At 35.8% G+C, this 21,923-nt stretch overlaps 1 protein-coding gene across 6 annotated transcripts in view; it reads left to right on the top strand.

The window, feature by feature from the left end:
* The window catches only part of DCAF6 (DDB1 and CUL4 associated factor 6), a 91,123-nt gene that overhangs the window by 7,467 nt on the left and 61,733 nt on the right, over positions 1-21,923 (top strand). For all 6 annotated transcript variants that reach the window (XM_074812531.1, XM_074812540.1, XM_074812522.1 and 3 more), the window contains exons 2-4: positions 9,455-9,516; positions 15,851-15,943; positions 20,974-21,159. In XM_074812531.1, coding sequence (XP_074668632.1) covers positions 9,455-9,516; positions 15,851-15,943; positions 20,974-21,159 — 341 coding nt within the window. The remainder of the gene's footprint in view (positions 1-9,454; positions 9,517-15,850; positions 15,944-20,973; positions 21,160-21,923) is intronic.

The following is a 21,923-nucleotide window of genomic DNA, read 5'->3' as shown; positions in this document are numbered from 1 at the left end:
GCAGAGAGCTGGAGACTGTAAAGATTTGTATGCGCTTTAAATATCTTTTCATTTTTTGATTGCAATATTTCATTGAATTTACATTGTATGTCTTTAAAGACAGTCTTTGTACAAAGAATGTATTTGCTTTGTAAATAACTGTAAATGTCTTGATACTGCGTGTTTCAGACAGCTTCATAGTTAAGTTGCACCTTGATCTTGTAATAATGAGCTTTGGATACATGAAAGCTGTCTCTTGCTGCAAAAACAAGTTGTGTACTGCGTGTACTGGATTTGTATTTCTGGATGAGGTAGTGATGTGGGAGATCACTTTAGATCTTTATTTCTTTAATTTTTTTTTTCCTGTAGCCGCCTTCCAGTTGGATTGCTTCCATTAACTGCATTAGGGTAGACCATTAAGCATGTCTGTGTTTAGTCGCTTCTAAGTTGTTGCACTGCAATACTATGAGTTCTTGTGACTTTGCTTGTGATTCCTGAGCTTCTATCCTCGAATGTCCCCAAAATAGTCTAGTGGGATATAACTGATCATGTATCAAGAACTTGTTGACACTTGAGACTGGTCCTGTCCCAGCAGTAAGGAAAAAGATCAGTTCAGATAATACAGTGTGGCAGTCTTCAAACAAATCTGGGTTTTTCACTGATTAAGTGCAAGTTTCAGTGTTTTCATGTCTTTGGGGCTTAGTGACTTGCTGGTTCAGATGTCCCAAATGCTTTAGTATGTGTTGAATCATTAAATATTGAATGTGAATATCGTGAGATGGAATTTGAGTCACATCAGTGAATTTCAATATCCCCTTATTTTCCTCATTTTGTTCTTCGAGAATTTGCAGACTTTCCTCAGGAAAATTGAATGCATCGTTAATGCTACTGCTCTCTGCTTAGCAGATATGATGAGAAAGATGAGGATCCATCCTTTCCTTCCCTGTGAACTGAATGCATTCTGAACCATTAGTGATATTTGTTCAACCTTCATTGAACTACTGAAACTTCACCAATATAGAAAGCTATTATACAAAACCAAACCCATCTCTTTATTTAGATTACATGGCTTTGTTGTTGTTAGATTATTGTACTGTGTTCCCATTATTTACCTTTCCTAGGAAATGCGGAAAAATGTGGTTGTTCTTTAATTTGTTTTTATTTAGAAACACTGTTATGTCCTGAAAACTCTCTTCAGTAAAAAAGGAGTCTCTTCAGTTAAACAAATGGGGTTTTTGGTCATCTAGGATGAATACATACAGTTTAATGCAACAAGCAATGTAACTTTTAAAAGTAAACTTTTAAAATTTGTTTTTAAATGCCCAATGATAATTCAACTTATGTCATGGTGTTAACTTAATAGTCAACTGCTACCAAGACTCGGACTCAACTTTTGACGTCATCTATCTTTACACTCTAATCCTGGGCGATTTCCAGTGTTTACATTTAGAATCTCACAGGGTTGTGTACCTGTATCTGTTATGGTGTGTGTATTTATTTCACATCTTCCCCCAAACCCAGCAGTGTATAATTCCTATACTACCCAGATTAGATGGTATGTTTCATTAGGTAGGTGTGCAGAACCGTAAATGCTCTAATTCAGTTCCACCCTGTCCAGATTCTGTTTCACTGAGACATACTTGTGGGACAGGCAGGCTCTGCTTTTTTGCTACGTCTCTTTAGATATGCTGGTAAGCTTCTATATAATCACTTCTTAATCTGTTTATAAATGTGTACTGAATTAGCTTAAACAACTTTAAGTAGTAGGATTTTATTTACCCCAGAACCTTTGTCTGAAATGGGCTAGGGGATATTCATGTGATTAGTCCTGCTGTCTGATTTGAAGAAGCAGTAGCCTCTGATAGACACTTAAAGGTAATGGAAGGACTGGCAGCAGTGTTGGGCGCATGCATCTTCAGGTCTAAGTGGACGTGCCTGCTAGGAATGTGCTTCTCTTAAGAGCAGATTCCAGTAACTTTTTCTTTTCTTCTGCTAGTGATATTCCATGCTCCTGTATTCATTTTGCCTGAGTGCTTGGAGATGATAGATCATGGTTCTGCTGCTAGCAGTCTTAACTTTTGCACTGGGGTAGAGTCATACCCTTGTTTCAGCTTCTTAGACACCTCATGTTCTTGCTGAAAAGTAGAGCTCCTAATTAACCTTGGGTGTTAGACAGATAAGTAGTACTTGAGGGAATAAAGCAGAGTACCTGATGGGATGCGTATTTCCCAAAGTGTCGTAAGGATTGTCTGGGTTACTATGTTAATATCCTTTTTACAAGAAAATATTCAACATACATTATGATTCCACATACTATTCCAGATGAAGACTTATCAGGAAAAAGCATTTCCAAAGGCATGTTGACACCTACAGTAATGCTGTTTACGCTAGCTTGCCACACTCTGCATAATATTTTTTCTTGCCTTTGGTTAATGGAAGCCTCCTTTGATTCCTTTGATGAGAAGAAAGCAGGGCTCAAATGAATTTTTCTTGATCGGATGACTATTCAGTTTTGTGTTGGGATTTGTTTTAGAATTTCAAGTTGTTTACTTGGGAGACATTTTAGTGCTGGTGGAGAAAACAGAAAATGCTTTTGTGTTTGGTTGATCATACATCCAGGTAATCACACTTAAGCTATTTCAGATAGGTTTGTGTTGAGTAAGGTGGTACAGGTTATCTTTTAGCCTTTGGCTGTCTTTTACATAGATGGAACTTCTCTTTGTTTTATCACATGAATTTTTGTCCTCTGCTCTGTAGAAATTAGAAGTATTCGTGACATAATATAATAATTTCAAGTGCCTTTTATCTCTGAATAGTTTGTATATGATCATTGGACTATTTTAAAGGATTGAGTGAATATGAGAATTGCTGAAAACTGGCATTTTTTCTCCTGTCACATGCGACAGTCGTTTTATCTTCTGCTCAGCTGCAATCTGTGGCAAGAGAAACAGAGAAGTCTCTAATATGGGCAGTGTAAGTGGGGACAGGATAGCTGTCAGCATATGGTGTACTTGTGAATGAAATCCACTTAGTACTAGTCAGTATAGCACACTCACTCAAAAACTAGTACGTAGAATACGCAGATAAAATGCCTTCTCTAAGACAGGTAGTTGTACTTTATGCCACATTTTTGGCACTGAGAAGACCTTAAAAATTGATATAATTGAATTTTATGTATTTATGTCTTTCAGACATAAAACATGGCCAATATCAAACAGAAATTAAAAACATTGGTTTAAAGCTCAAATGCTTGTGGCCTTACCAGTGATGGAGCCCAATGGAAGCTTATATTCAGGAATGGATACTTTTTAGTGTTTGAAATATGTTTTGAGAGTTAATTACCAACATTGCTACTAATGCAAACAAATCTTATCTGTGCTGTTACCCATAGTAACTTACTCCTGCAGATTCGATAGAAGCAAACCTACACAGAATTCTTTTCCAAATTGCTTATTAATTACCGTAAAATATACAGCATTGCTGAACTTTTTTTTTTTTTTTTACTTCAGCAGATCTCTTTTTGTGTTTCTTTTGAGGTCAAATTTTGTATCAGTATACTCACCAGGAGATGGTATAGGCTTTCTGGATTGTTATTCAGGGCATAGTGTCCTATCTTCTGTAGTTGCTGTCTTTGTGTTAATATGTAAAAGTTTTGTGTTTCTTAATACATGAAGCTTATTCTGAAGTGTATCTCGGGATTTTGAGTGCAAGCTTGATTAATACCAAGTTGTTTGATGCTGGGTGTTTAGTAGCAAAGCTCTTACACATTAAAATGGCAAGTAAGTCTCTTCGTAGAAATTAAAATATTTTGTGTTTTCTAGATAGTGTTCAGACCTTCAGGCTTAATGGTGTATCATCAAGAGCAGAGAAGAATTTGGGTTATCTGTTTTGAACTTAAACCATAGTGAAGTAGTTGTTCGTAGTAACTTGAAAGGTAATCTTTTAAACACTGACAGAATCAAAAGTTACCATTTTTTGGCATTTATACAGTAGTACAAAGCAATCAGGAAATATAACACAGGGCCTTGATCAAAGGACTGGAGGTCACACCGATGGATTTGGTTTCTGGCAGTACTGCTGATTCACCGTCTCCTTTGATAAATTGTTTCAGTTTCCCCTGTCACAGTTTCAGTGTCTATAAAATGGGGCCACTGTCAGTCTACGCAGCTAACAAATGTTTTTCAAGATTTTAATTAATCTTCAGGAATTTTAACATACCTCAATGAAAGTTAATTCAGTGCATATTGTGTATAGTCCTGTTTACTGTGAGGTATATGGAGAATTCTGGTTGCTGGAAAAACAGCGTATCGAGATGTGGTTTGAAAGTTATACTGGATCACAGAGTTTGATGTAGTCAATCCAGCGAAATAACGTATATACAAATGAACTGGACTTACTAGCTTTTCACAGAGTGGCTTCAGAAATATATAAACTCTACCCTGGAAAATCAAGAGTAGTTTTTAGATGCGCTTAGAGTGCAAGATAACATGTGTTCTACATTGGGAACAGATGCTGGCTCCGTTTCAGTTTTAAACTAGGGCATTCCAAATGTCACAGCAAGCTAGCGCTGAGGGACTTGGCCTTAGAAAGAGCCAGCTTGACATAAATGAGCGTTCATTTGACAAACAGGATCTATTACTGGTTTTCTGGATAAGGGTTGTCTTTTAATGTCTCATACTGTGGTGGTGCTGCTTTGCATCAAAGTTTAGTTACATTTCTGTAGAGCACAAATGTACTTTAAAGCTAGACCTTCATCATGAAATGATCTGTACTTTTTCAATGGGAAATTCTGGAGTACGGTTTTAAATATATGAAGGTTTTACATGCTTGAAGCATTAAACTTCACTACTGTCATCAGTTCTGAAGTAGCACTAAGTCACTTACAAAAGAAAGGTTTGTGTACTTCTGCCAAAACAGCCATGTAGAAAGCATCTGACCAGCAATTCCTAAATTGAGGATTGTGACCTAAATGGTGTCATAATTGCTGTGAGCGGGAAATACAAGGGACACTGTGGTATTTTGGTGTTGCTCCCTGAAGTGAGATTAGGGCTGTGTATATGTGCCTAAACACCAAACTTAGGTAATTTTCCAGAGGGGAGTGGCAAGGCATTGTTTGGTTTGACATTGTGCACAGTGGAACATTTTGAAGAAAAATGTTACAGGGAAGCAGCTGCAGTTTCTCTTTTGCCCACTTTTCCATATTTAAACTCATATTATGGATGACTCAAGGTGGTGCTTCTTCCATACATAGAATGTGGCCTTGGAAGTGGTCCTTTAGTCTCTAGCTTAATATAAACTGAAAAATGATTGATCAGTGTACTGAGGGTGGCACTGTAGCTTGAGGCTTCAGTAGCACATAATGTTTGGTGAAAATTGGTGGATGGGTAAAAACTGAAAATCTTATTGATCATTATATTGAGAGTGGCACTGTAGCTTGAGGCTTCAGCTAGTGCATAATGTCTAGTCAAAAGGGGTGGGTGGAGCATTAGCTTGATAGCTTTCCAAATTTCAGCTATGTAAACACTGCACAGGGAAGTCATCCTTGCCATTTGAAATTTAACAGTGCTTTTTTGTTATGTTTTATTTTATTCTTGTTGATAGTTTCACCTTAGCAGTTTCAAAGCAAACCTCATGTATGTTCCACTGTTAAGTGAGATGATCTTGGTGACAACAGCTTGATCACTGGATCCCTGTCTTAAACAGGCCTTGTTTGAACATAGGGAATGATACATTGAAGCATCCTCACTGAATTAAATTATTCCATTTCTGGTGGCACATAGTTAAGGGGAAAAAGAAATGGTTTCTGGCTCTTACAGAGCCTGTACACAGTATTGGGGGAGAGAAACCAAAACTTGATAGAGGTCTTGATGCTGATTTTATAAGAAAAAAGTACTTCATGGGGTTTTGTCAAAAGTCTGGGTCTCCTCCTTCTCCTTAGCTGAAGGAAGAGCCAGGAGGGCTGCCTTTGTTGGAAGGTGGAAGAAGCAGGTAGCCACTGGATTAGATGAATGAGAATTAAGGATTGTGAACATTCTTGTCACCTGGGAGAGCAGAGTCCTTGATATGGAGAATTTGACTTGTTAGAAAGTCTAGCGCTAAGAGTTGTGATGCACCTGAAGAGTAAGAAAATGAATGTAGCCTACTAATAAACCAGATAAACAGTATTGTGGTTTTAATTTTTTAATTTGATAAAAATGGGAAAGTGACAAAAATATTCAAGTGACTTAAATATCAGAAAGTTCTAGTACTTACTGCTGAGCTTTATCATATAAATGAACTTGTGGAAGTCATTGGTGAAGTACAAGGAACACAGGTTCACTGACTATGCTCAGCTTTTAAGAACAGCAAATGCAGAGAGTATTTTCTTCAGATCAGTTTATTTAATTAGTTCTGGTTTTTATTTTAGAAAAAAAACATTCAGGAGCTGGTGGTTCTAGTTTTGAATGATAAGATAATCTAGAAATAGTCCATTCAGTTGTCTCATTGTGTTTTTTATCAAATAGGAAGGTTTTTGGAGGCAAAACACTTCAACTGTTTTCTCCCGTGCCTCCTTTTTACTTCAGGAAATAAGGAAACTGTTTAAGTGTTGTAGTTTTGCCTGTATTTCATTCCTCCCTTAAATCAATATTTAGATAGTGATCACATGATAAATAGCTAATCGCATATATAACAAATCACATATGCTAGCATGTGCAATCCTAACAAATTTTTTAAATGTTTTAAATGGGGGATATGAGGCACCATATGTCTGTATCTGAAGTTAAACATTTACTGAAACTTGTATAGCTACTGTGTTCTTATTAAGACCAAAAAATCCTAATCTAACAACAACAACAGGTCAGTTCATGTCTAATTTTGTCAACAGACTTCTTTAAGGAAATAAAACTTGCAACTGAAGATGTGATTAGAACACATTTACTGTTTCTTGCTTGTTGATTTAAGTGATTTGGATTAAAACCAGACCATACGGAAAGGAGGAAAATCTGTTGCTTTGCTTGTTTTTAAAAACGAGTTAAAGTATTCTCCTTCAGTGTTCCTGTACAGAGGATTCTCAAGGCAAGCGCCTGTGGTGGTCTGCAGATGTCACCTCACTTTCAGATGTGTTTTATGCATATAGTGTAATGCACGGGAATCATCCACTGCTTTCAGACTTTTCTGTTCTGCAAGTGAAAATGTGATGAAACCAGCAAACACTAGATTTTTGTGTTGGCCTGCAGAGTATACCTTTCTTATGAAGTTATCCTATTGGGGGTCACGTATTATTGTGCTGTATTTTGCATTACAATAGCACCTCAGAAGCAAATTGTTACATTTCTATTATGCAAAGTTAGATATAAGCATACAGCAGGTGATATTTCCCACCTCAGTGTTCATATTTACTTACAAGCAAGTGTCGTAGACATCAAATTAACCTGAAAATAGGAATCTTCTTTGAAAACACACGTATCGTTTAGCTATTTGAAAAATAATAGGCTTTAACTAAAAAGTGCAATAAACCAACCGTTAAGGATCTAAGTTCAAAGTCTGTCTAGGAGGAAAAAAATGAATAAGGAACAGTGGTAAAGAAAGAATAGTGAACTAGGTAGATGTATTCCCAACTGAAGAATGCATATATTCTTGCTAGTAGTACATGGTGCATAAGATTGTTATTTTAATTTCTCTCTAATGATGGCTATTCCTGGTTAATGGAAATTGTAGCACTTCTGACATGTCACGATGTCAGTGTCTATAAAAGGGGGCATAAGAGAGTATAGTTTTTAACTTTTTTAAGCTATCTTAGGTGTGTGCTTTAAAAGCAAGCGCTTTATAACCATTTCACCCAGTCAGTACCTCCTCTTAAAAAAAGAAAATATTTTGCCAAAGTATGATCTTAATCAAATGTAGTATTTGAGCTGTGTTATGAGCGATTTTGAATTTTGGAGGTGACTTCTAGTTCCAGCAAAAAGTAGGTACCAAAACATACCTTTTCCTGGAGGGAAAGCTGTATGAACATTGAATGAGGTGCAGGTGTACCTGTGGGAGTCGGTACTGCCAGAAGGGTTTCCTGGTCTTTGAGGGAGTGTGGCAGGGATGTTCAGTGCCTGCTTCTCAGTCAGGTGGTTGTGCTGTGGATGGATATCAGGTATTCCTTTTTAGTGCTGGAGAACATATGGGATGAAGAAAAGGCATTAAGAGGAAACAAATGGAGAGAGGAGAAATTACTTTTCCAATTCGAGCTACAGTGCCAGAGGCCACACGGGGCTCTGAAATGGTTCTGCCTTGAGCTGAACCAAAACAAGTTCAGAAGTGTAGGACTGTCAGATGTGGAGAGGGTTCTGTTGCAGTTCTTCTTTCCCTGACTAAAGGAAGGCAGGAAGGTTAATTTTGGGTGAATTTGGTACATTTATATTTGAAAACAGTGCAGCCTAACATAGGCCTACAGTCTAATGCTCTTTCCTGAAGTTTTGTTCTGAGTTGTACTAAACGCAGGACAAAAAAGGTAAAGGTCCTTGAGTTTTAAGTGCTTTTAGGATTTAAATAAAAAGATTAGGTTTATCAGTATTTGTATTTTCTGGAAGTGCTTTCTGGGGATTATTAGGTTCATTACAACCTGTTTTCATAAAATGGGGGCACTCTAAATTAAATGAAAGGTGGAGCTGTTTGTTTAAATATCTAGTTCAGGAAGAGACCACATTGTTTTCAGTATACTTTATTTTTCCCTCTTCATGTCTACATGACTACATAGTACAGTAGTATTTTTAAGTGCAGTAGTAAGTCAGCTTGTATATAGGGAATAAGGATATAAAGTTCTTGGGCTCTTGCTGTACTCGATATGCATTTATAGATTTCTTCTTTCTCCTTTACCTCTTCCTTTCATGTCACCTTTCCAAAAGTTTTCTTTGTGTTTTATCCCTTAAGTATATATCAAATGGAATGGTACTGGACTTCAATGTTGCTTTCCAAAATGCAATATTAATAATGAAATTGAAGTTGGGTTTTCTCTAGTTTAAGAGGAGATGTAGAGTTGTAGATGATGCTTGCAAGATCAACTTCCAGTTCTTTGCTGAAATTACAAGACCATGTTTTACTTTGTACTTGAGACCTAAACGTATTCTTCATGTTCCTATACAAAAGGTTGTACTTCTTGAACTATGTTATACTTGCTGTATAGCTTTCATCTAAGTTAACTAAATTACCACAGGGTTATTTTCTGCTCTATAGCTATTAGTTTTAGAGGAAACATCAACCTATGAACCTGCGAAATGTTCATTTTGCTATTTCTGCACTCTTATTAAAGGTGGTGGAAGAGCTAGCAAATGTGATGCTTGTCTCAGCACTTGTAAAATGAGAACCATATGAACTGTGTCAAGATTTACATTTATATTCTGGTTCTTTATTGTTTAGATTTTTACCTGTTAGTGCCCATTAGCAGGGCCTTAATTACTTCTTCGGTGTTATTGTTTTAAGAGTACATAATTAGTATTTTTCTTCACAGGGAGAAGAGAATTTATCCAAAGATTAAAACTTGAAGCAACCTTGAATGTGCATGATGGATGTGTAAGTCACTTGTTGCTTTTTTGTTTGTTAAAAGATGTTAAATTGTGATTGTTGTTGCCACGGTAATAGTTCCTTAACTTGAAAATGCCGATACCATTATTAAAGCTGAGCTGGAAAACTGTGCTTGTTGAGACCTACATCTGAATTCTCTAGGTATTTGTTTCTTCTTAAACATTTGACACTACCTTTGAAGCAAAACAAAATCCCATTCCTATACCTTAATACTGCGTCCTACTGCTAAATGAATTAATCTTCTATGCCAGAAAAACACATGCTTATCTTTTCAGTTAGATCTCATCTTAAACCTTTAAATGGAATCTTTAGCAAGTTTGTGCTATGCTGACATATTTTGTTGACTTAAAGCTGTATTAGTGTTTTGAGTGATTTATTCTCCAGGTCTAACAAGCAAATGATCAAGTGCTACATACTTATTTAAAGAGACCATAAAAATAAAAATAAGCCTCCCCTGAAAGGCAATAACATAACTTGAAATATTGCTTATTTAAATACTTAATTTTTGAAAGTGGTCCAAGTATTGTAAATCATATTCTTTTAAATAAAAGATTTTACTGAAACTAGGTAGAGGGCAAAGAGATTGCTGTATTACCTTTGACAAATAGAGCAGAAATTCATGATTGTTAAAGCGTCATCTTTGTTGTAAAAGATATCTGAAAAGTGAAAGGATACTAGATCTGCTATAAAAAATGAAAATGTAAGTGTAAATTTTAGACCTTAACATGCTTATTGCAAAAGCTGTTCAAATGTAAAGATTTTTTTTTTATCTTGAGTTGCTTAAACTTGTAGCTTTAAATTAAGGAGTGTTATAGTTGTTAACCAATGCAGTAGTAGTTTTAAAGAAAAAGTGTTAATGAAAGCTAGCCTTTTGGCTTGAGGTCAGAAGTATGATTTTGACTTGCATATATTTTTGAGAGACTAGAAAGGCTGGGAAAGGCAAGGGTTAGAATTGCTGTACAGAAAAAGTCAGCTACTTTAGCTGTACTGACTACCATTGTAAGTTTAATGTTCTGATACAGATGGTGTTGACTCAACCTGGGAAATTAATGCTCCACCCCCCCCCCCCCCCCCCCAAAATGTTATAAGAATGACAATGTAAGGTCTCTTCCAACCCAAACCATTCTATGATTCTAGTGTAGAACGTTATTTATAAGTTCTTATATTCAACTTTTTAACAGTGATTTTTACTTTAGAATTTCTTTTCAAGTAGTTTTACATCTCCTGAAATATACTTAAGATGAAATTTTTCATGTTTCTTTTCCTGAAGTTGATTGGGGTTTTAAAATTATTTTTAAATTTATTTTCTTGTAAAAATAGTCATTTTTGCCTATAAAACAGGGGACAGGAAAATAGTATTTCTTTGCTACTTGTTAAAAATGGAGTGACTGATCTCTATTTTCGTTGATGAATACCTCTGTGTCATGTAACAGAAACTGCAAATTTGGTGTTGGCTATTTGGTGTTTACTTGGATCTACCTGGTGGATGTGTATTTAAAAATTCATTTTGGATTGATTGTGTTAGCTTTTAAAGTATACTTTAACATGTGACCTAACTTAATTGTTTTAGTGAGTGGAAAATGTTTTAATTGTGAACTTACAGCATTATTTGTAGGTGTTTAAAATACTGCTACAATTTGAAAAATGTCTTTTGAAATTAAATTTGCTCAGAGCTTATCCACCTTTAAAGAACGGGGTATTAGGAGTTCTTACCTCATTTACTGTGTGTTTTTTTGCAGGGAATAATCTTTTACAGCTAACAACCATTCAGTATAATTTCTTACTACTTTAAAAAAATCTGTGAAATGAAAGTAAATGAAATTACAGTGCCCTTACTGATTAAAATGCTTATGTCATCAATGGATCATATTAGTCTTCCCCACCCCGCAGTGGCTGAATCAGTATGCATTTCAAATGTGAGGAATGAATTCCATAGTTGTCTTATTAAGGGTGTTTCTGGATTTGTTTTTTTTGGGGTGATTGGGGTTTTTTGGAGGGTGGAACGGTAGGGGTTGGTTTTGGTTTTTTGGTTGTCTTTTTGTTTTGTTTTTGCTTAAGAACATATTCTGTGGAGTAAGTTGTGACTTGTATTTTCTATATAAAGCATGCTGTGTAATTGGACATGGTGGACAACTTAAGGCAAGAATTTTTTTTCTAATTGAGGATAAAAGTTCAACTTCCTACCTACCATTTGATCTATGTTACACAAAAGAGAGAGACCCTGTGGGAAATGTGACTGTATGTATAATCCTACTCAGGTACAATATCTTTGAAGAAGGGAATAGTTCTATGAATTACCTCAAGTATGCATGCTCATCTAGCAGTAATATTACCATAGCACCTTTTTGTTTGAGATACAAGTATTTTAATCTCAGAGTTTAGGTACCGTTGTCTTTGAAATAGTGCAATTTTCCACTTCTTTTGAAGAGACAGTTTCTAGCAGTAGTATGTGAAGTAACTGAATTAGTCTACCGAATCACTGATGTCTGTTTGTAACCTTATCAGCCTTCCAGGGCATGATTTACCTCTTTCAACAAGATTCACATTGTCCAATTCAGTGAGGTCATATGTACGCCAGAAGTTGCCATTTTCTGTGTTAACTATAAAGGGACCTTAAAATGATAAGGAAATGTATAGAGTTAGGTGAGATGCTTTCTGTATGAAGTGGCTAAATCCAAAGGAGAAATGTTGAAAGGAAATCAATTTGGACCAACAGCAATGAAGTACGAGGAAAGTAGAGGAGAAAGCAACTCTAAACCATATTGAATTGGAGTAAAAATTCCGCTTATTTTCTTCTAGTTCTGGTCCTGTGAAAGCCAAGGAAGGTAGAACTGCAGAATGCATGGGTAGATGGAACCTTTGACATAAACAAATGCGACATTTTAAAGTAAAGAGGATTACCTGCAGGAATAATTTTTCATTTCTATGTATAGATGCTCAGTTCAGTAACACACAAGCATCCTGTGTGGCATACATCTCCTTCAGGATGGCACTTGTGAGCAAGTAATTTTTAGATGTAGGCTTCAAAGCTATGCTTAAATTAGTATAGTAAGTTTGTCTGCATATTGTTAGAACATGCAGTTTTTACCTTTTCCTTCATAGATGAAAAGTAGTGCCTGTTTTAGCCCCTTTCTTGCTTTGGAGATCTTTCTGATATTCTGGATAATTTTATTTCCTTTTGTCTGTTTCTTGTATTCTGTTAATCTATCTGTTCACAAAAGAGTTAATTCTATGTTACGTTGCATAGAAGTGAGGAGTTTGCTTTTTCAATTTTTTTTAAGGATTGGCAGTACTGCCGTCTGCATTGTCTTTGAGGAAAATACAGAGATAGTAAATTTATTTTTGACTATTTGACTAATGAGTCAGAAGTGCCTGCTGCTTCCTTTCAAGGCTAGTTGAGTGGCAAATAAAATTAGATACAGTTGATAATGTGGAATACTTAATAGAAAAAAGATAATTACACACCCTTTGGCTTTTTTCTTATCTTGTTAGTAACTGTCATTTGTGTTCGATATATCCTTTTTGCTCTAACACCTTTTTGCAAGAATTTCAAACTCTTAGTAAGTGTTACATTATGCTTTTAGTTGTGTGCTGAGTGACTTTGAAGGTAGTAGATACATAGCTTTTCTACATGGTTTTGAAATACAAACCAATTTTCTAGCTAGTCCTCATTTTACAGTGTATTTTAATAGTGGGTTTGCTACCATGGCATGAGATGTGAGAAATTTTTTTAAACTGCTCTTATTGAGCATGTGTTTTTAGCGATCCATATGCATATTTATTGGGGTTACTCACTGTCAATAGGTTGTACTGAACACTGAGAAATGTAATGTATTCACTGATCACTTACTAGGAAGTTGGTGTTCTCTGGGAAAAAAAAAATCAAGCTTATTCCACTGAAAGAGGTTGTTATTTTTTGACAGTAACGTTGAGAGGGTGATCTGGTACAGAATAAAAGCCTGTTTAGTTATAGACCTCTAGCACACATTTGGTTATGTCACCTCACTTCAGGATTTTTTTTCTGAGCCAGTTGCTCAACTCTGAGGCAATCAGTGCAATAAAATCGGAATTTAGAAGGAGAATGACTGATGTCTTGTGTAGACTTGTGACGCTACAATTTAGATAATCATGTCTGCCCTTTGCATCTTCAATGCTTTCTCTGCTTCCCTGTGCCTCAGGTTTTTTTTGGACACCACTCACCCCACCCATCCCCTCAAATTGTTTAATTGTTGTGCTTGCTCTTCTTTCTCACATAATGTTTTTTAATTTTTCGTCAGCTTCCTTGTTTCTTCAGTGTTTTTTTTCTTGTTTCTATTTTTATATCCTTGTATTAGCATTTTGGTTTCTTTAGGGCAATGATAGTATTTTTCTGCCTGCAAGGAAATGTAGGTGAAAATGAACATTCTTGAGTTTTGTGTTGCCTTAGTTGTAGTACTGTGCTATGATAGATGGACCTGGGGACTAGTTCAATGCATGGTTTTTGGTGATTGACAGCCCGGGTTATAAAATCATAAGAGTAACCATGCAAGGTCATACCAATGCTCAGTCAAGCCTAATAACTTTGCTTTGAGAGTGGCCAGTACTGATTTTTGAGGAAAGTTGAGACAGGGCAAGCAGGCAGTACTTGAAGGTTATTCTAGAGAACACATCACACTTTAATGGACAGATGGAGGTGAAAGTTGCATCTTTGTTTCTGATAATTTTTCATTTTTCTTTGATGAATGTGTATATTCTTCTACTTCTGGCATTTAGGACATTCCATGTCAATGAATTCCAGTTTTAATAAAATGCCATGTGTGTCGTGATGGTTTCATTGAAGGCATTTTCTGTACTGTAAAGATCCATAGAAAATAATTTCTTTTTCGATGTCATTCATGATTTCATAAGCTTCTGTCATATCCCTTCTCCAGAGTAGTACAAATAGATGCTTCTTGCAGTAAAAAGTGTTAGATACCTATGATCACCCTAGTCATTCTTTTCCATAGTTTCTCTTTTCAAATGGGAGGTAATAGAAATGGAGAATATGGGGGTGGGCTATGAGCGAAAACTGCATAGTGTGGAAGGCACGGATTTGTCATGCATGGATGTGTACACTCACAGAATGACATTTGCTTTTCTGTGCGTTTCCTAATGATTCCTAACATTATTTGACTGCTGCTGAGCATTAAGCTGACTCTGCCATAGGCATGTGTGTTGTAACACGAAAATATATCTTTTTTGTCTTTTTTTTTTTTTGAGTGGCAAAAGTTCATTTAAAGCTCCTCAATGACTATGTCAAGTTGTTGCCCATATGATCCATCTGAAACAGCTAATTCTGACTTTGCAACTTTGCCTAATTAAGGACCCCAACTAAGCTTGTGATTAAAACAGTAACTCAAATGGTATATTTATTTTAAACAAAAAGAATTTTGTCTTTTGGCCTCAGAATGAGACATTTGGATAAAAAAAAAAAGCCTAAGAAAAGGATTTAGAACAAAGTGAGTTTTTTACTATTTATATAGTCCACTCTGATACATCACACTAAGGCAGTTATTCTGCCAACAGAAGATGTTGACGGCTGCAGTTTGACACTTAAAGCTATTTTAGAGGCTACTCGAAATAAATAATAATGGTCACGCATGCAGTCTTTGCTGCTTGTGCATGAGCTGCTGCTTGAAGACAGATTACTCTAAGGATACTTTCTGAGCTTCCTGGATTTTGAGTGCTTTTACAGCTTTATTTCATTGACACATTAACCACAGTCTGGTGAAAAGGAGAATTGATAAGGAAATATACTGTAAAGTTCTCCTGATACAATTCTGTACCTCACTGTAGGATTCTTCTTTCCCAGCGTACTCACACTTCTCAGAAGGGATCTGGAACGGGTTCTGCAGTGCTTTTCCCATGATCCCTGAGAAGGTGTGGTCACTGAAAAGTATAAAAGCAATGGATGGTCAGAATTTGGATATGGTGAAGATATAATAATGAAAGCATTGTGATGCCCTCCAGTTCAAATGCGGAGAACTCTGTGAAGTAGATTTGGTACATTAAAGCACCTGAATGTATAAAATTGTGTCTACTGAGGCCTTTGTGGGAAGGCTTAATTTACCTGATGGACTCTTCAGGAGCAGAGGGAGTAATTGAGATGCCATAGGTGAAGCAGGTCATTCCCTTATCAATTTGTTTTTAAAACACAATTTGTTTTGTGCTAGGTGTTTAGAGATTACATCATTTCAATGGAATTTAACTCCTATTTCTGTAGTGTTGGATGAGTATTGATGTTTGAATATTCTGAAAATTGCATTAATGTAAGTCTAAATTAATTATTGTTTAATTCATGCAGGTGAATACAATTTGCTGGAATGATACAGGAGAATATATTTTATCTGGTTCAGATGACACCAATCTGGTAATTAGTAATCCCTACAGCAGAAAGGTAGGTTTTGTTCTGGATATGCAGTAATTTTCAAATAAGATTTAAGTTATTATTTTTCAAGATATTTTTCATATACTATTATCTGACAAAGATAATATCAGGTGCTTTATAGTGTTTATAAATGGGAATAAAACTTCACAGTATTTTAAAACCTTAGTATTCTAATCCCATGCAACATATGTATTATCCCGTTTTACGGTAGGTGGTCTGGCACAAAAGGAACATGGTCTCACAACAGATTAGTGTCAGAATTAGCAATAGAAGTCAGTAAATCTTGTGAAATCTTATAGTCAGATAAATTATTTCCTGTTTGATTTTAGTTTTAAAACATTGTATTAGCTTTTGCTATATGTAGTATACTGAGTTGTCTTTCTGTGTAGTATTGAAATGTCAGTCTTGATTAAAAGACTTTATTACCGTTTGAAGTTACATTGCCTTGGGTGTGTTTGTATGTGGATGAAGAAGAATTTGTTACTGAAACAGGGGAAACAAGTTTGTGAAGGGGGAAGGTTCTGTGAAGGTCTCTGCTTTTCCACTTCTGCACTCACACAGCTTACGAAGCAGTCGGCTGGCTTCCACTAATGTCAGCTAGCATCCATCATGTATCAGTGTTCCACACTTGCTCTTTGAGGAGCTGCTGATAGTTTGATAGAACAGATGCTCTGAACTGTGTCCTTCAGTGCTGGGGATCCTATGCAGCAATGTTCAAGTGAAGTCCTCTCTCCCACACTTTCTCAGAGGCTGAGAACTAAACCCTGAAGAGGTGCTGAAAAATTAAATGTGGTGGGGGAACCAAAATACATGGTTGGTATGGTGGAAGAGAGTTTGAATAGAAGGTTTTGGAGGCAGTAATATTTTGCCTTCCTGAGCAGCTGTGGTGGGAAAATAATAGTGGTCTGGAGTGTTGCCTGTTGCCTATAGGTAAGGGCCTTTTCCTCACTTCCCCAAATGAGCCATAGGTTCCAGACTTCATCTCTTCCTTTCAACTGTTGGTGTTAGTCTGACAAAGTTCAGATCAGTGTCGTTAGACTGGGGTTTCTCTTGTACTGGGAGTTCAGTTGAAGAAGAGGAGGTATCTAAGACAACTATGAAGTGGATTAAGGATATATTCCAAAGTGAGTGTTGTTGGAGAGACTTGCAAAGTAAAAATTTTTCATGCAAGTGGTGTTCAGTATTATTTATTGTGCAGATTTTATTTTAATATATCACTATGGGATAGTTACTATATCATTGTCTTTGGTAATTATTATATTAAAATATTGTAGTATTTTAATAGATGCACCAATTTATGCTTTCATGGGATGATTTTGGGTTTTTTCCCTATTGTGTACTACTGCTGTACTTAAGCCAAATGAGAAATACAGGAGATTTTTTGTTAAGTCACCTGAAAAGTTTTTTAATCCCCCCCAATATATACAAATACAATCATAAAAGTGAAAAAAGAGCAAGTACCAGCAAGAAGACTTAATAACTGCTGTTGCTTCTGAAATGTACTAGAGATGTGATTTTATTTTTTTTTTTTTTAATGACTGTTACTATTGTGTTAACTTATTTTCTCTGGCTTGAGTAACAGAATCAATACAGGAATCAATACAGGAAAAGGGAGCAGATTGATACTGGTACCAGAACCCTGTAATTCTGTCATCTTGGCAGATATCATATTTTCTGTTATGAGCTAGCTGGAGTACCAAAAGTAGACTTTAGCCATCAATGTAGTCTTCTGTGTTAGTAAAATGTCTAATTTAATAAGGAAGCATTTAATCTTGTTTAACTCTTATTTACGTGAGTTTTATATAAGTCACTGCAGTTTGTGTTACATTGGGCCACATGCAAATGTTAATTGTTACTATGTAATGTGTCTCAGAAGGAGAAGTTTTTCTAAATATGTTTAAGTTTGAATAGGTTATATGTTTACAGTGTTTGTGCACCTGAGGAGAAATGTGTTACTGTGATTTCTAATAGTAGTTGCAAGTCTAAATCAAAAGGATGAGCACTTTATTGTACTTTGGGATGACTGAGAATTCTTCTTGTGGATCTTTTCTTCCTCATTTTATTTGTTTTAGGCATCACATTACTGGGGGCGGGGAGAGGGGAGAGTTTGGCTGGAGGTAAAGCTCTAACTGGTACAAGTATGGCACAACAAGATGGGAATTCATGTATTTACATCATGTTAAGCACTCAGTTTTCAAAGCCTTTAAATGGAACCTGAGACTTCTCTCAGCTAATACAAGTGTGAAGACAGGATTCTTCTGAGTAGTTACACTCAGGAGTTTTGAATCTTTAGCCTGGTTTGCCTTCTGTGAGAAAAAGGGTTCAGCTCACACAAGAAAGTGCTGGGGAGGGTTTGGAGGGTGCTTAGTGGGGCTGAAGGTTTGCAGCTTTTCTAGAATCAGGATTGCTACTTTTCACTTTAGGATGGGGTCTTGATAGGTTTGCTTTCCTTCACTTCTGAAGGGCGTTTGACCTCTTCAAAGGAAGTACTATTGAAAAGGCTGGATTGTAAATGATTCTGTGCTGAGTATCTTGAATGGAAACCCTCAGTTAACTACATCCTAAAACGCTTAGTAACCCACTGATATTTGACTTGCATTTGTTTCAGCAGGCTTTTGAAAAAGTAGGCCAGAGTGGAAATAAAACCACTTTTTAAAAGTGGCTTTAGTTTTTAATGTGACTTTAAAAAGGCTCATTTATTCATTATGGGTTTTATTGTAAAGAGTTTCCATTTGGATACGGAACTTAAGCATTTCAAGTTTAAAGAAGACAACAGAGTAGCTGCCAGAAATTTTACTTTCTTGGACGAAAGTACTTACTGTTAGGGATGGAGCTTGTATGCAAGCTTCTGGGATTGCTACATGAATTAGTAATCCCATCTCAAAGATTTAATCTGTGCTTTTAAGAGATGCAATTTAAATTCTTGAATTTGTTGCCTCTTCCAGTTGATTTTCTGTGTAACGTATTGCTTAAGCAACTGCAAAAGTTATGACGATGTCTGAATTACTACAGCTAGTCAAGTATGTTGAACAACATCTGAAATTCTTTGTTCCCCCCTCCTCCTCTTTCTCTGTCACTATTTGTAGCCTGTTACATGTTGGTAGTAAAATGCTCCAATGGAGGAAGGTGGTGATATTGTTTTACTCTGTGTAGCTAACAATAGGCTTTTGGGGGTTGGTTGTGTGTGTTACATTTTCTCATCTTTTTTGTTGCCTAGGCACCAGCAACTTTTTATGCCTCTCTCCCCTCTCTAAGGCAGTGTAATAACCAGAGTAGAAAAGGATGTACAGTGCAAGTCAAGAAGGGCGTGGAAAATCTTCTCTGTATGATGAATGCTATAATACTTTTTATTGCAATTATTTTATTAGAGCATTTATATTAAAATATTTATACCAGAACATAAATATTAGAATATAGAACATGAGAATATTTTATTATTAGAATATTTTATTGCAATTATTTTATTCTAATAAGTTAGCTATTGACTGCATGAAGAGTAAGGGCATTAGGTTGAGGGTTGTGAGGAAAAGGGAAAAAATAAGAAGTACATGTACTTTAGTGAGAGAAGAACCCTCTGTACAGCAGAGCAGAGAGAAAAAAGTCTGCCTGCTTATATGCAGCAATAGGGAAGAAGTGGTGGAGAAGTGGCGGGATGGTAGAGAAGCCCCTAATTGTTTAAATTTTTTTTCTATTAATGGACATCAAAAAGGATTTCTTGTCAGGACAAAAGTATTTATTTTATGGTAGCAATAATGTAAAATCAGAGGTGGGATTGACAGAGAACATCTTTAACTGTCATCTGAACTAGGGTACCCTATGGACGTCTTGTTCTGAGTTGCCGCTTTAATGCAGAGTTCCTAATTTCTTTTGAATGTCTGAGGTTTTTAATGTTTTCAGTAAAATGCAGAAATCTGAACAAATCTAAATGAAGAGGCAGATTTATGGAAATAAAATGAATGGATTACATCTCCTGATTGTGATATTTACTTTTAAAAAAAAAAAAAAACCAAACCAAAGCTCTGTGTATCTTTCAGAATATGCAGGTACACTGTTAATCTTTTTTGTGTGAATTATTTAAAAGGTGTGAAATAGCACTTGTGAAATATTAGGTATGAGCTATCACTGACAGAGCAACTTCATTTGCATAATGTTTTCTTTGATTAAGTTGAGTGGAAATTTCAAATTAATTTTCATACTGTAAACAATTTGGTAAGTATCTTATTCCTATTAGTAGTGGTGAAAATGCAATTTGGTTTAAATGCTGCAGATAGGAGAAATAAGTAAGAATAGAAAGTTCATTAGTGCACAGGAAAGCATATGGAGGGTTTCTGCAGTTTTGATAGACTAATAAGTAGTATGTTAGGAAATATAAAGAATCATCACAAAGAGTTTAAAACCAACTGTGATGGTGAAGTAAATTATATGCTGCTCTGCTGTACTGTAGATGAATGACATTCATTGGGACTAAGGTCTTAGTTTATTGCCCTGTAATCATCATCTTAAATGTTTCTTTGTTTTTGACTGGTTTCAAAGCATCCTTTCTTATAAACTTCAGTTCTGCTTTTTAAAGTGAGTTTATTTTAAGAGCAGCATCAATTTTTAAAGTCTATAAAGTTGGCTTGGATTGCAATGCCTTATTCTTCTTGACTCACGATATTCCAGTTCTTCTCAATCTTTCCTCACTGACGTGCTGGCTGGCTGCCCTTAGCACCCTGCCCTAATGTTTTGCTTTGAGAAACCTGATGTGATATGTAACTAGCATTTTAAAAACAAAAGGCAACATTGCATTCCAGTCTTTCATTTTGCAGACTACTTTGTGCAAGTGCATAAAAGTGAATGCCTTTTGTGAAACCACTTCGTTCTTAGAAGAAATTTGGTGTAAAGACAGCTTCTCTGTTCTGTTGTGTTAAACTGAAGGGTACTGGCAGCCTGTACATAACTGACGTTTTATAGTACCAGAGTCTGTTATTTTCCCATTCTTTATTTGCTTTGAAAATATTAACTTGCTATAGTGTTTCCTTTTTTTTTTTCTTCCTTAGGTTTTAACAACCATTCGCTCAGGACACAGGGCCAATATTTTTAGTGCAAAATTCTTACCGTGCACCAATGACAAACAGATTGTATCTTGTTCTGGAGATGGAGTCATTTTTTACACTAATGTTGAACAAGATGCGGAGACCAACAGACAATGCCAGTATACGTGCCACTATGGAACTACCTATGAGGTACTTTACATAAGTATATGATAATTTTAAGATGGGTAGAACACATATTTTCTTGTATTGTTGCCCAAGATTTTAACCAGACTGCTGAAAGCTTTATTTCAGTGCGAATTAAAGAACCTTTCTTCTTGCTTTTTTGAGTTTTGTTTTTTTCTTAGAGTAGGCTTTAAGAGAGAAATATGTTGTCTAAATTAAATGGAGGACTTCCCAAAAGGTAGTGTCATTAAGACCACTTTCTTTCCAAATACAATAGCTGAATACACCTTCACTGAAAGAATCCTCTGCAGAGCAAAACTGATTTAAATGGTGCTGTGAGTTTCTTTTTGAAGTAGGTTGGGGGGTGGGGCCAGTGGCTATGTTTTGCATTTTTATTCTCCCCCCACAACTTTTCAGCAGTTTAATGACTTTTTCGCAATTTAAATCCTTCTAAGAAGTGCTTATTTCAGCATGTGTGAATAATTTAATCTGAAAAATGCATTTTATAGTTTTAGGTAATTTTTCTATTTTGTATCCTAGTTAACTCTTTATGTGTAAATTTAGAGTCAGTGTTTTCAGCCCTCCCTTGGAAGTTTTGTTGATATAAATAGGCAAGTGAAGAAGCAAAGTGTTACTTAAGTTAGGAAGATAATCAGATTTATTGATATATTTATTTCTTTTAATGCCAGCAAAATTTGCTGCTTGTAATACTTACTGTGCTTAAAATAGAAAAAAAATACTGCTATTTCTTTCTTAGGCTATAAATGTTCCAGGTTTTTTTATTATTTGTT

Source organism: Strix aluco, chromosome 2 (assembly GCF_031877795.1).
Source record: "Strix aluco isolate bStrAlu1 chromosome 2, bStrAlu1.hap1, whole genome shotgun sequence".
Lineage (NCBI taxonomy): Eukaryota > Metazoa > Chordata > Aves > Strigiformes > Strigidae > Strix > Strix aluco.
The sequence above is the reverse complement of the archived record's forward strand: the minus strand, read 5'-3'. Positions and strand labels throughout refer to the sequence as shown.